At 42.6% G+C, this 13,827-nt stretch overlaps 1 protein-coding gene across 1 annotated transcript in view; it reads left to right on the top strand.

Annotated features, from left to right (window-relative positions):
* The first annotated feature begins 4,393 nt into the window (after positions 1 to 4,393).
* The window catches only part of LOC119385965 (S phase cyclin A-associated protein in the endoplasmic reticulum-like), a 35,376-nt gene continuing 25,942 nt past the window's right edge, over positions 4,394 to 13,827 (top strand). Inside the window, exons 1-5 of the mRNA XM_049414175.1 lie at positions 4,394 to 4,634; positions 5,634 to 5,867; positions 7,712 to 7,812; positions 9,128 to 9,402; positions 12,357 to 12,644. Of these exons, the coding sequence (XP_049270132.1) occupies positions 5,640 to 5,867; positions 7,712 to 7,812; positions 9,128 to 9,402; positions 12,357 to 12,644 (892 nt within the window). The 5' untranslated portion in view covers positions 4,394 to 4,634; positions 5,634 to 5,639. The remainder of the gene's footprint in view (positions 4,635 to 5,633; positions 5,868 to 7,711; positions 7,813 to 9,127; positions 9,403 to 12,356; positions 12,645 to 13,827) is intronic.

Here is a 13,827-nt window from a genome sequence, read left to right as displayed (position 1 = left end):
ACGATCCAATGTTTGGTTATGCAGTGCAAAGCCCCTCCAGGCCAAAAGAAGCACTTGCAGCTATGCTGTTTCTAGGAGTTATTGAATGAAATTTTCAAATTGACTTGAATAAGAACATAAAAAAGCCTCAAAATGAAATGTACATATGATTTATAGATAAACAAACTAAAGAAGCATAGAGATCATTTGAAAAAAAAAAAACATCAAAAACACGTATTGCTTTCTAACAAGCGTTGCCGTCATTTATTAAAACAGAAGTAGATATTTGGCAGTATCAAAAAGCTGATCTTTAGATCGAATACGAAAATTGAAGCAATTAGTGTCTAGGACTGTTTGATTCATATTTGAAACTTTAATTAGTCAAACAACTATAGTTCTCAATTTTTGAACTATTCTCTTTGGGAATAAACTGAAACTTCCCGTCAGCTCTGTTTCGCTCAATTTGAGGTGATCTTGGTACATATTGCAATAATTACACATGATCCTCCTGGTTGCAGATGCCGCATATTCGCTATGACTTGGACCATGTTGGATTGAGCGACAGTGATGATGACATTATCATTGCATGCAAGGCTTGCAAAGACCCATCATTCACTGGTTTGTCTTCTTCTTCTGCATATTAAGCATGCTTGCAGCATTGAGGAATACCAGCATGTCGGCTGTGATGTTGGCTGATAACAAATATTATGTCCAAGTTGCACCAAGTGAACAGGATTACATAGCGGTATTGCTATGTCGTCTTACAAGAGGACATATGATTTCCTGATCCTTTTTTTTTTTCTTTGCTACCTTTAGGCCGTGACCTTAGCCTGAATGTACTGCCTTATGATCCAGTGGCCCACAAAGAAAGGACAATGGATATTGAAGCTGCCAAGGTCATTGATGACATCCCTGATGAAGTGTACTACAACCTTGATCCAAACAATATTTTTGAGGACCTGGACTAGGCGATTGCAAAGCATGCATGTTTGTTCCCTCAAACTGTTGGAGCATAATCTGTGCTGTGGCACTGATCATGTGTTAAAGTCTCATCGTCATATCTCTTACATACACAAGAAGTGCATTTTATGTTGCCCATTTTCATACATGTTGCATCTCAAATTTGCTGATGTATCTGTTTGGCAGGGTATGAGTGAGGCTGTTTAGAAAGGAGCTTGCTTATATCTCACATGACTGTACTGTACATAAACTACAGAACAAGTAAAAATTGAAAGAAACTAGCGTAGGTGGTTAAGTTTAGCAAGCTGAACAGCTGGCTAGCAGTTCATATCGGCAACAGAAGTATATATAAGTGAAGATCTAGTCGCAGGTGGTGAGGGATAGGGTGGAGTGAACAGAAAACTTGCTGGCTTAGGGCAAGCTGTGTTTACTGAGAAAAGGGTGTAAGCGTAGATAGATCTCTTAAATGAGGCCTTTGCCTTGCATTGGTGTTAACTAGTCAGATGAGAATGATGCCTTTTTTTGTGCAACGCTTCTTTGTGAAAACAGGCTGCAAATAATCTTATTGCATTAGCAGGGACAGTTGGGCGAGTTGGTTGAAGTTCATCTTTAACCAGCGCGTCGTCCTGTCTCCTTCCTACCTGTCCGTTGTGGTTTTTTTCGCGCCTTTTAAAGATGATAACCTTATTGCAGTTAATATTATGTTGATTTTGTGAGATATATTAAATGGATGGCAGGGATATTTCAGCAGTTGTAGAAGGTTCCACTGTGGTTACTGCTGTGAAGTAAGCCATTCATGTTTGTTTGTGCTTTTGAAAAATAAAATGCTCTTGGATTAATCATTATTCCAAGCTGATAACTACTGAAAAAGTTTGCAGCACTACACATTGATCCATTATTACAGCTGCAACTGGCAATAAACATTTCTCGACATGAATATATGAGTGCACACAACACACGTGCACAGTGCAGCATAGCTGGTGACCACTTAATTCAGTTGCCTGCAAGAGCTCTAGAATAGTTCATATAGTTTTCTGGGCTGATGATCCAGGCTCCCAAGATCTTTCGTTCAGTAAAAGGCTGATCATCAAGTCTTCTCAAGGCACACTGGAGAGTCCAACGATGTTGATCAAACTGCGGACAGCAGAGCTAGAGGTCATCTGTAGTCTCTTCAGATTTGCAGTCAGCACACATGGATGAATCTTCCACCATGTTTGACCATAGCCTGCTGGCATTGAGCACACCTGTCTTTATGTTTTGTATTTCATTCTGGCATTTTCTTTTTGCCAAGATCTGTTATCTTGTCACATGTGTGAAAGTTTTGTGGGCAGCAAAAACCACTTCAACTCCTGTTCATTGGCCGACCCTCGCCATGTTTACGAGACAGCTGATGAATGTGGGGCAAAAGAACCACCTTTTGCCTAGTCCTGTTAAACGGTTGTCTATTTTACTTGTAAAATACATAAGGTTGGATCGTATTATCAGCTTTTGACTCATAGCTCCAGCATACAGTCATTCAAAAAATATAGCTGATCCTGAGCTAGGTGGTGTTTTAGTTACCTACGAAACTTTCACGCATGTGCAGGATGACCACAGTGTGCAATAGGAAACTTAAAAATAAGTACATTCAATGCAAACAGGTTGTGGTTTATTGGATCCTATTCTCATCTGGGTTAAGTTGATTGGTCAAACAGGTAGGTGCCTCAACTGATATATTTAAGAGCTTCAAAGAAATTCGTTCTAAGTGGCACATAGTGTGCCCTGTACCCTCTTTTTATTTGCATGTTTTTCCAATAGGCGTGACTACTTTGCTAAGATTGCCACATTAGACTGCTAGCCACAGTACCAATTGACTTTAGCCACTTTAAGAATTGGCTTAAGAAAACTTAAGCCACTTTAACGGAAAGTGAATTTTGCGCTTTCTGTTAACAGCTTCCTATATTTCACGGGAAAGAGGAAGGGAAAGATAAGTTATTATCGTTTTGTTGGAAGTCCCAATAAGACAGCTAGCTGCACGGGCAAGAACCCTGAGGCCCAGGACGGCAGCGATAAATCTGTATTCAGTTGTGCAGCCGTGCAGAATCGGCTATGTTTCAGGGCCTCGGATGCGAATGTAGCAATCATCGTGACAGGTAAGGTGAACTGCGAACCATGGGTTTGACGTATGGTGAGCACTGTAGTTTGTAAGGTCAAATTCTGCTAATTCAACATGGACGAGGAATACGAAACAAAATGCTGAAAACAAATGTCGGCCGCATTGAATGATGAACTGCTGATCACCACCTGAAAATTGATTTCCTTGCAGGCTTTTGATGGTTGCCTAACAAACGATTGTCTTTACCACGCCTATGGCCTACAGAAACTCTTGAGCATATTGTGATGTGTCTCTCCTAAGCGAGGTTAATAAAACCGTGCTAACGCAGCTTGAGAATTTGGCGACGTTGAACAATAGAACACTTACCAACTTCGTTGAATGCGGTGGCGACCGTGGTGGCTCTATGCGTGGTGGCTGGTTGGTTGATCCTAGAGGAATGGCACAACCCACCACGGGGGATCGGCCACGAATCGTGCGGCAGTAGGATGTGTGAGTGAAAAAAAAAAAGGGGGGGGGGGAGAAAAAAAAAAAGGATAATTCTAAAGAGATAATTTTAGGTAAGCGAAAATGTTATTTGTGTTAGCGGTTTCCCAATTGAATGCTAAAGAGATAGAAAAAAAAATGGAAGAGAAAGAGTTAGTTAAATAAAAGCATTAAATCAATTATGAACGATAAATGAAATAAATAAATCACCGGTGTGTACTAGAAATATTAGCATGGCAGTCTTTTTGATTCGTTTATATAGTTAATTACTGCCTCACATATGTCCCTGTTGCAGTGACCCAGTGCCGACACCCCCAGGGAGAGTAATGCCGTTACGGAAAGCTCAAGCCCAAGTTTTCGGAAAGGAGGTTCAAGAAATCTTTGCCTTAGATGTTGATATCTGCGACATTCTGTGAAAAAATGCTCTATGGTTTCTGCTTGCGAACAATAACAACATTGAGGGGAAGGAACAAAACCAGGCCTGTGTAAGTAAAAATTTAGAGAGGGAATTCTGCATCGCAATCTAGTTAACGTAACTTCTAATTGTCTTGTGCCACACCATGAACTATGCCATGGAAACCTAAGGTGCTGAAAGTCTGCCCCGTTTAGAACAGAAGATCGTGTGTGTTCCTCTCGAATACAAAAATATCGAAATCGTGCGATAGTATTTTGGGAGGAGGGTCTTAGAACCTTCAGGACCGGGCCCTGAATTGATGCCGCCGCTAATGTGTCCGCTGCTTCATTTAGAGTTATTCCAGTGGCAACCATTTAAATTTGGCGGCTTAGCCTACGGCTGCCTATGGCTGCGAATAGCTTCGAAAAAGGACGAAGCCGCATCCATATCCGCATCGGGCCAGTCCGGCAGGCCGGCAGTGCGTCCCTTGCAGCTGAAAATGACTGCCTGTTGACGATTTGTTTGGGTTATTTGGGTGGGCCTTACAAAGTTACTACACGTTCATAAAGATGTTCTCCAGGTCCGTAACTTGTTAGCCGGTACAGGTAACGGCCAGTTTGATATTTCTGAGTGACTGGAACGACTGGCCCCGTTGACAAAGTGTTGTCCTGCTCGTCTGGTCACAGGTGCGCACAAGCGTCGTGCCTGTGAAGGCTGCATCGAGTATGTAAATATGCGCGGCAACAGCGCTTTTTCGTGCTCGTCTCGCATCAGTACTGCCGAATGCGTAAACAGCTTCACAAACTTTTTTCAGCAGGAGCATTGTGCGCTTAAATTTCCCGTTTATAGCGCGTGGGCAGAGCTACCCTTAAAAGGTTTGACGCGCAAGGTCTTTCGAAGTTAGCCATACATTTAATTCGCTTGTAGCTTGTACGGGCGATACCAGAAGTTTTAGATCGTCGAATTCGTAGCGCACCTGAGGCAGAGATCAACCGTGGATGGTACTTACATAGTGAGCAAACATCGCTTTTTTTACGACTCGCGAGATACCGCTTCCAGCAGTTTCCATTTCTTGTGGATAAGTGAAACTCGAAGTTGGCGTGTGTGAATTATTCTGCGCATTTTGGTGCAATACTTTTACACGATGCAGTGTAGTACCTTGCTTGCTTTACGCTTTCTCGTAAAATAAAGTTTACGTTTTTTTTTTTTTATGTGCACGAAAAGCTCACCGAACGTAGCATTTTGTGTTGTTTCGCTTTGGGATGCGTGCGCGGAATTTGCGATAACTTATTGTAGATATTTTAACTCAAGTGGATAAAGTGCTATACTTGACAAAATAACATCATGAACATTTAATGCTGCCCCTTAGGTCGCGGGGTCGAATCCCGGCCACGGTGGCCGCATTTAGGTGGAGGCAAAATGCTTGAGGCCCGTGTACTTAGTGCATGTTAAAGAACCCCAGGTGGTCGAAGTTTCCGGAGCCTTCCACTACGATGTCCTTTTCATAATCATATTATGATTTTGGGACGTGAAATCTCAACAATTGTTATTATAATGCTGCCGCTTGTTGCACGTATTTATTGTTTGGAATACTCATTTTGTGCTTTTTGTCAAAATACGCTAAATGCTAACCTTCTCATATACCACTGATGCCACTGTATACGCCTTTTTGTGTCAATTATCCGGGCATCGGTTTGTGATATTATGTGGCTTACTTTCTAGCAACATATGAGTTCTCCATCGGCGTTGAGGCCTCCAATTCCACAGACAATGGGGGCTTCGCCAAACTCGGTGCGTGGAAGCTCGAAGCTGCGAGCTCGTTCTTCATCGGCTGGAAGGGGTCCTGATAAGGGTCTTCGTGCTCGCTACTGGGCTTACTTGTTTGAGAACCTCCAGAGGGCTGTAGACGAGATCTACCACACTTGTGAGACAGATGAAAGCACCTTGGAATGCAAGGCAAGTAATGTGTCCTGTTTTACTGCTTTTTCTTCAAACTTGCACACTCGACGTTTGTGGCGCTAATAGTTAAATATGGTTTCAGTGAGATGGGCTCCCTGTTATTCTAATGCCCTTGTTAGCTGGCCAGGATGGTATTTTTACTTCTGCACTGACTGATAATAATAATAATAATATCTGGGGTTTTACGTCCCAAACTCTGCACTGACTGAATGCAGGGTTGTCACACGTAACTAAAGCATGAACTTAAGCTCACCCATAAGAAGCTCACACAGGTAAGACGCATTAAGGAACCGTGGAATATTTTAAAAACGAGTTTGCCCCATTTGAACGATGACGTGTGAGTGAAGGGAGCATGTATGCTGTCTAAAGAAATGCCATTTCAAGGTAAGTGCCTGTTGACATTGCTCACAAGACGTCAGTTTATGTGCAGTTGCACCATACACCACTCTGCAGTGGATTTTGTTGTTGTAGTGAAAGATGCAGTGAGAGATGGTGCCACTTTTTCATTGCAGTGACATAGGGAGTTGAGTGTGTGGGTGTCCATAGGATAGGCCTTCACTTATTCATGTCAAGCACCAATTTCAATATGACTGCTGAGGTAATATCAGAACTTTGCAGCCAGTTTAAATAATGCATAGCAGAAATTTGAAATGCGGTATACTTTTTGTCAAGGAGGCAAATAGATTCAAAATGGCTCCATGGTCAGCCTGATGTCAGGCAAGTTTTCACTGAAAGTTTGTGCGAGGATTCGAGGAAAAGTGGTTCTGTGATAAGTATATTTCTTCAGGGCATACATACTGCTCTTCAAACCCATGATCGTACACTTTAAGGCCTGTTATAATTGTGCCATAGCTGCTTTGCACAAGTGAAACAGATGTCACTTGCAATGGGTGCTGAGAAATGCCGACATTTTTTTATTGGATGGAAGAGAAGTTTATTATGATGGAAAAGGGGTCACATTATGCCTTAGCATTCAGTAAGACCTGCGACCCAAGTGCATGTACTTTATGGTGTGCTCTTCTTTTGCTTTGCATGTGTTTGCACAGTGCTGCATATGATGTCTGTGATACCCTCAGACCTTGTTATAAAAAAAACCTCATCGAGCCTGGAATCATTTATGGTATATGAATCTTATATTCATTGTAAGCATAATTATTACACATTGACGTTAATGAGAAAAGTTTACAGATGCTTCATTACATCGGACAATTTGTTACACAAGTGTTTCTCACGTTAAGGTCTGTTCATTTTTGACAGCTTGTAAAGCAAATGCTTAAAGTAAATAAACAGAAGCAGGACGAGTAAAAGTGAACACAACAAAGGCCACCTAGCTGATGGGTCAGGGACGAAGTATGTCTTGCATTCCATGCTTGTCAGCAAATGACAGCACATGTCTGCTGTTGCATGTAACGCCTTCGAATTGCAGGGTTGCCTCTCAGCATAGAAAAAAGCTTAATTGCGCATGTAGGACATATAGGCATCACGCGTGATGCCTGCTACGCCTTTTCTCTGGAGCAGGTTGTACACAGCAAGGATAGTCTGACTTGAAAACAAGCAAACAAGACGGAAGCAGCACACAGCAAATATGTAGTTGGTGGCTCTGAAAGCTCACAAACGATGGTAAAAGTTTTCAGCCTCTTCGCACTGTTCATAAGTTTCCAGCACCTCTCCAGGGGTCACTGGAGTTCTCTCAACATTTCCTCTGTCAAAGGGCTGTTTCTTCCCAGCATCGGTGTTTTTAACTGTATTTGCCATCATTGAGTGATCCTGTGAGTAACTTGTGTATGAAAAAACAAAAATAAAAGGTTAGGTATACTTATTTGGTATCCCATTTGTTCTAGGAGGCCATTTTGATCTTGGAGAACTATAGGAAAGAGTTTACTGCCTTGATCAATTGGATACAGCTGAGTAAACAACTTGAGAATACGCCACCTCCAGACAGGTGACCTGTTGTCCCTATTACTCGCTTCGACTCACTTAGCTTACTGTTTGAAGTATGCATGCTTCATGAATATTCTTAGTGCGGTGTTCTGCTATGTGTTTCACTAGAATGTATGTGTATGTTAATGCCAGCAAGTGAATATATGCTGGTCAGTCACTCTGTTTTTCAATAAAGAGCTTTCTCAGTTTCTCTCTCTCTCTATGTGTTTGTCCTATGTTTTCTAAACATAGTAACAATTGTTCACTTTCATTTTGGGGGATGCAACCCACTGTGGTAGCTTTGGCTATATCATTGTGCTGCCGAGCTAACAGTAACGAGTTTATTCCAGCTGTGGCAGCTGCTTTTGTAAAATGCTAGTGTATGTAGATTTAGGTACACAAAAAAAAACAAAAAAAATTTTACTCTATGGCACACTTCATAATGATGCGGTTGTTTTGGCACAGAAAACTCGGGAATTTATTCTAATCTATCTCGAGGCATGTAGCCTTAACGTACCCTCCCTCACCCCCCTTTTTTTTTCTCTTTTGCAGAGAGTGTTGAGTTTGTATGCATAAAAGAATTTTGTATATAAATTACTAATGAAAATGTTGGTGCATAATTCATACCACGCCAGTGGCACAGCACTATTCTGCGGCCTTAACTCTGCAACGCCAAATGAAACTTACAATGTAAAGGTTGTATGTGCATAGTTCACTGGTCTTGGTGTTCATTGGGAATGGAACATTATAATGACCTTGTAGTGCAATTTCATTACATAAAAGAACCCTTTGTAGCCGAATGAAGCCACTATCCATGGATCCAGTGTTTCTCATTGCCTAGTTCACAAATCGAAATGTTGGAACCACCTAGTAAATCATTAGTTCGTTTGAGTTTCTGCTGGAGCTTATCAAATATGATTCCCTGTCCACTTGCTGTGGTCACTTAGTGGCTACAGCGTTTGGCTACTGATTACAAAGTTGCAGGATTGATTTCCAGTCGCAGTGGCCACACTCTGATGGGGAATTGATGCAGAAACACACACACTAGCCTTTGCAGACATGCTAAAGGTCTCCAGTTTGTAAGAACTCATTTGTAGTTCTCTGCTATGGCTTATCTCATAGCCTCTGTATTGCATTAGAGCTTTAGACCTCTTCAGTCAATTTAAGTCAATATTTAACACCGCCAGTTGTTTCTAAGCAAAGTCCTAAATGTTTAGCATCTTACACCATTCCAAGGCAGTAATGTTCATTTTCATGTACAGTAAATAGTGAAGTCTGTCTACAAATTTGTCCGACTAACTTTTTCAGGGTCTTGAATCAATTATTTCCACTTTCAGACCGACGTGTCTAGCCTGGGAGGTGCGCAAGTCGTCACTGGGACGAGGAGTAACACCACGGAGCTGGGGTCTTCGTTCGGGCAGCACTGGTCAGCGCTCCCCATGCTTAGTTTCAGTTGCCATTCAGTGTGGCACTAGCGAATCTGGCCAGGTGTGTCCGGACTCAGTGGAAAAACACCCAGTCACAGAAATGACACCCAAGAGGGACATTTCCAGCATAACGTGTGTTCCAGCTCCCAGGACTGCTATGGTGCCATCATGCGATGTTGTGCCCGGTACGTTGATCTCTTCATTGAAGTGTTGTAAGCTAAACCATAGCCGAGTAGGGATATGCTGTGGTAGCTCTAGGTGTTAATAGTACAGCGCAGGACAGTAGAGGTTCACGCCACTATGGCAGTAATGGGTGGGTGTAGTATGAGGATTCCTTTCACTCAGTACATTCCTTTCTCACCATCACCTGCTCAAGGCTGCACGGTAGACAGAGTTGTGCTCTGATAAATGAACGAGGATAAAAAGAACTGGGATGGATTCGGTGTGTTACCTCCTCCTCCCCTTCTGGCCATTGTTGCACTATGCCTGCTCATATAGTAATTTTGAATTATGAAACCATTCTTTCCTCTTTGTAACTACACATATAGTCGACGACCGATAATTCGGACTCCACGGGGAACGTAAATAAGTCCGAATTATCGAATGTCCGAAAAAACGAATGCGTCAGAAAAAAAATGCTTTTATTGACACTTCAGGGTCCCGGTGGCCGAAAAAAGTTGTCAATGCGTTGCTGCCCGCACTTCTGCTTACGTGCGACGAAGTCCGCCTGTATCTTCGCCAGTGTGATGTGATCGCTGTACGATGACGAGCTGGTTTCGTTCATGATGGCAACGCGTCTGTGCGGTGCACTTAGGGGTCGCACAAAGAGGCAGCATGAATGGCGGCGCGCCGCGTTTGGGCTCTCCCGTATTAAATGCGTGCACTACGCATGCAACTGCACCAGGCCACATGCATTATCGAGCAGTTGACTGAAGATGCTTATCATAAGGCTTGTCAGCGATTGAGCCGTGCTGGCGCGTTTTCCACCTGCCGCCATCACGCCTCTGTGCATTTCCACTGCTTATACGTAAAAACATCGCCGCACGGCGCCGTGATAGCGGCCCCTTTGAATTTCCGGTCCGCTTCACCCCATAACACTTCGGCATCGCGACAAAGCTGACTTTTGGACTCTGCTACTGTCGCAAACAGGTCGACTCGCGAAAGCGCTGGTTCGAAACTACGAGATGATAGACTCGGCAGAGGTGGGGGCTTCAATTATTGCCTTTCGGACCTGCAATTTGGGCAGAAAGTCCGAAAAATCGGACGCCGAAAAGCTTTTGCGTCCGAAATTTCTGACGTTCTTGACCACTGACGTCTATGGGGCTGGTGACAGTACCGCGAAAGCGTCTGAATTTTCGAGCATGTCTGGAAAATCGGGCGTCCGAAAAATCTGCAGTTGACTGTATCTGCCGCGTTTCGTTGTCGTCGGCGCGGCCTTCGGCGCTGGCTGTGAGGGCACCGTTGGCGCTATTTAACTCAGATCTTTTGAGACAGCAGAGCGTAAAATAAAGCAAGTCTCAAGATAAAAATGAACGCGCGCGCACAACGCTTTACCGCAGACGCATTCGACGGAATGGCGGCGATAGCAGTGTAGTGCGGGGATACAGGAACCGGAACGTAGGATGTTCGCGATGTCGATACGATTTCCCACAGTTGACCAGTGCCTCCAAGATCGGCATTTCCAATCACAAATCTCTGAGGCATAAAGTAGCGATCGATATAAAGGCTCATAGATCACCAATTAGCTTTCGTTTTGATCTCTGAGGCCATACTTTGTATGGTACGGGTGCCGGAGGAGATAATGGCTGGCGATTCGGCGTGCGCGACAGTCTCGGACAGGGTCCGGATTATGGAATGTAGATCTCGCAGCTGTCCGAAATATCAGTCGTCTTTACACATTACTTCTATGGGATCATCGGCGGTGCTGCGCGACTGTCCGAATTACCGAGCATGTCCGAATTATCGGTGTCCGATTTATCGGTCGGCGACTGTACATATAATTATATGTATAACATAATTTCCATATGCTATTTAAAGAGTAAAACAAACGTAACAAATGTATTGTTTTGAGAAGTTCAGCACTGCATGTCTATGTTAAGTGCTCGAAAAGCTCTTAAGCAGTCTTTGCTGCAGAATACAATTAGCCAGAATAAAGTACTTGTGCTTGAATTACTGGGTGTGGACGGATATGACTCAACTTACTCGTGGTGATTACTTGTTTGAGAAAAGCAACGTTAGGGTGTACTTGGGCTCACGCTTCAAGCCCAGCACGAGATTTGTTTTCCTCGATATTGCACTTACAATTTGGCACACTCAGCCACTGCATGACAATGCCCTGGGGGAAAGTGAAGCTGTCCATGTCCTTACATTACCATTGTATCTCTTACCACTGTAATGCGATTGCATTATCATTTAGTGAGATCATAATTTTAAACACTTCCCGTGATCTTTTGCAAGACCCACTTTAAACGATGCGTTCATGCGAATGCAGTGCACAACGGAAAAACATTTTTTGTATTTGCCACATTGCACTGTTAACATTTTTCATGCCCAGGATAAATTTCACTCATCAATTATTTTTCTCCGATATATGCTAGTGGCAAGTTTCACTAACTCAGGAATATCCTTTAGCCTATTGAGTGCCCCGAACAAGTAGCAGTTGTATTATAATTTTGGTGGGTGCCGTTTTTTCTTATTTATTATTACTATTAGGTGGTGCAAGTTTCCTCCAAAATATTTTGTGTGTGTGTGTTTGTTGGAAAGTTATAATCCCATAATTGTACTGATTTTGGGAAGTTTCTTCCCATAAAGTAAACAATTAAACTTTGAAAGCTCTAGTGAGTAGTGTTTGCAGTGTCGACACAGTACTGGTGATTGTGAGGAAGAGTTCAAGCCTAATGGGGGCTTCCCTGCTTTGATATGGCTTGCCACTTTTCTGAAATTGATTTGTCATGAAAAGAGTTTAAAGTGAGTTATCAGCTTAGTTCATATTGGTCAGCACCTGATCACTCTGTGGCTAATCATTGTCATTTTCCTGGCTCAGGATGCACAATTAGTAATATGCATTCTCTACCATTTTCCTGTTTTTAACTTGTTGATTTTGATTTGTATAATGTTTCTTTTATTTGCTCTCATCTAGAAACTGTTGAAAGTGCTGGCTCTGAAAAGAGCACGTCTGTTGACTCAAGCCTTGCGTCTCAAGCCAAAGCCCCAGCATCGCCTCCTGATAGTAGTTCCAAAAGCTCCACCAAGGAGCCTTTAAGGTCTTCTTCTGGTGTGACTGCAAACTCTGATGTAACCAGACCTTCGAGAATTTCGCCAGCCACAACCCCCACAGGTTACGTGCCTTCAGGTACCCGGCTGGCAGCTACGAGAGCAGCTAAGCTGACGCGTACAACCGTGGATGCCAAACCCAAAGTTGCTGCAGGTTCGCATTTTGCTACTTCTGTGAAGATAATACTTGGTCTAAATGCTGTTTGCACATAAATCCTTTGCTAAAGCAGTCATCTTGTCCTGAGCTGAAGGGCTTTATTGCTTTGTCATTTTAAGCTGTCTTCAGGTGTTCCTCCTCCAGGCTGGAGAATATTTGAAGAGACCCACTGCAAAAACTTCTCCAGAAGGCTTAGAAACATTTTGCTGCTTGTATGTGTCATGATAAGGGTTCAGCTTTTATGTGGGTGGTAAAGTGAGCATTAATGCAAGAGCTTTACCTTGATGGTCAGCACTCAGCAATTGGCATGCCAATACACAAGTGGACCGCTTATTCTTTGCATGCGATGTGTGGTGGTTATCAGTTTCTTTCTTGCTGTGCACAAGAAAACCGCAATACCGACCTTTTCTTTCACTGGAGAGCATAAAATGCAGGGGTAGTTACTGTGGCTGTTCTTCTTGCAGACAAGTGAAAGAATGATAAAGTTTAAGAAACAGATAAGCACTATACATCCCATGCAAAGAATAAGCGATCCATTCTTGTATTTCAGATAACTTGCCATTTTTTCTGACCAGTTTCCGCTGCAACGCACAATTTTGCAAAGTTCGTTACGTGAAGTTCCACTCTGACATAACACAGTGGTTGCATTTTCAGTGCGCTTGACACACTCATTTTCAATATCTTCTGAATCGGGGCCTTGAATTTTGATGATTAATATTTCAAATCACAGGTGTTTTTCGGGATTTCTGAAAAATGGGCATGGGGGGCTGTAAATTATCACATCCTATAACTTTTCAATATAAGCAACTGCTCTCCAGTTATTAATTAAGAAGTTAACAAGATTTTGTTAATAATTTCAGTGTAACTTTAGGTACGGCAAGGTTTTTCCGCCACGGCATAGCGTTCCTGTGTAAAGACACTAAGTGCTTGACTGTCATAGCATTTTTCTAAAAAATTCTATATTGTCGAGAAAATCAGCCTGTATATAAGGGTTCAGTCATATTGTAACATCATTATTATCATATTAAGCCAAAATTTTGATGTATCCTACCCATGTGTTCTTAAATCAACTTGTGTCCTAACATCTGAGGCTATATTTTTGAAGGATGTAGAGTTTTTCTTTTTGGGTAGCCCAAGACTCAATGAACAAATGTGCATGCAATTGCTGTTTTGTGTATTA

Source organism: Rhipicephalus sanguineus, chromosome 3 (assembly GCF_013339695.2).
Source record: "Rhipicephalus sanguineus isolate Rsan-2018 chromosome 3, BIME_Rsan_1.4, whole genome shotgun sequence".
Classification (NCBI taxonomy): domain Eukaryota; kingdom Metazoa; phylum Arthropoda; class Arachnida; order Ixodida; family Ixodidae; genus Rhipicephalus; species Rhipicephalus sanguineus.
Note: the sequence above shows the minus strand (reverse complement) of the source record. Positions and strands in the feature narration are given on the sequence as shown.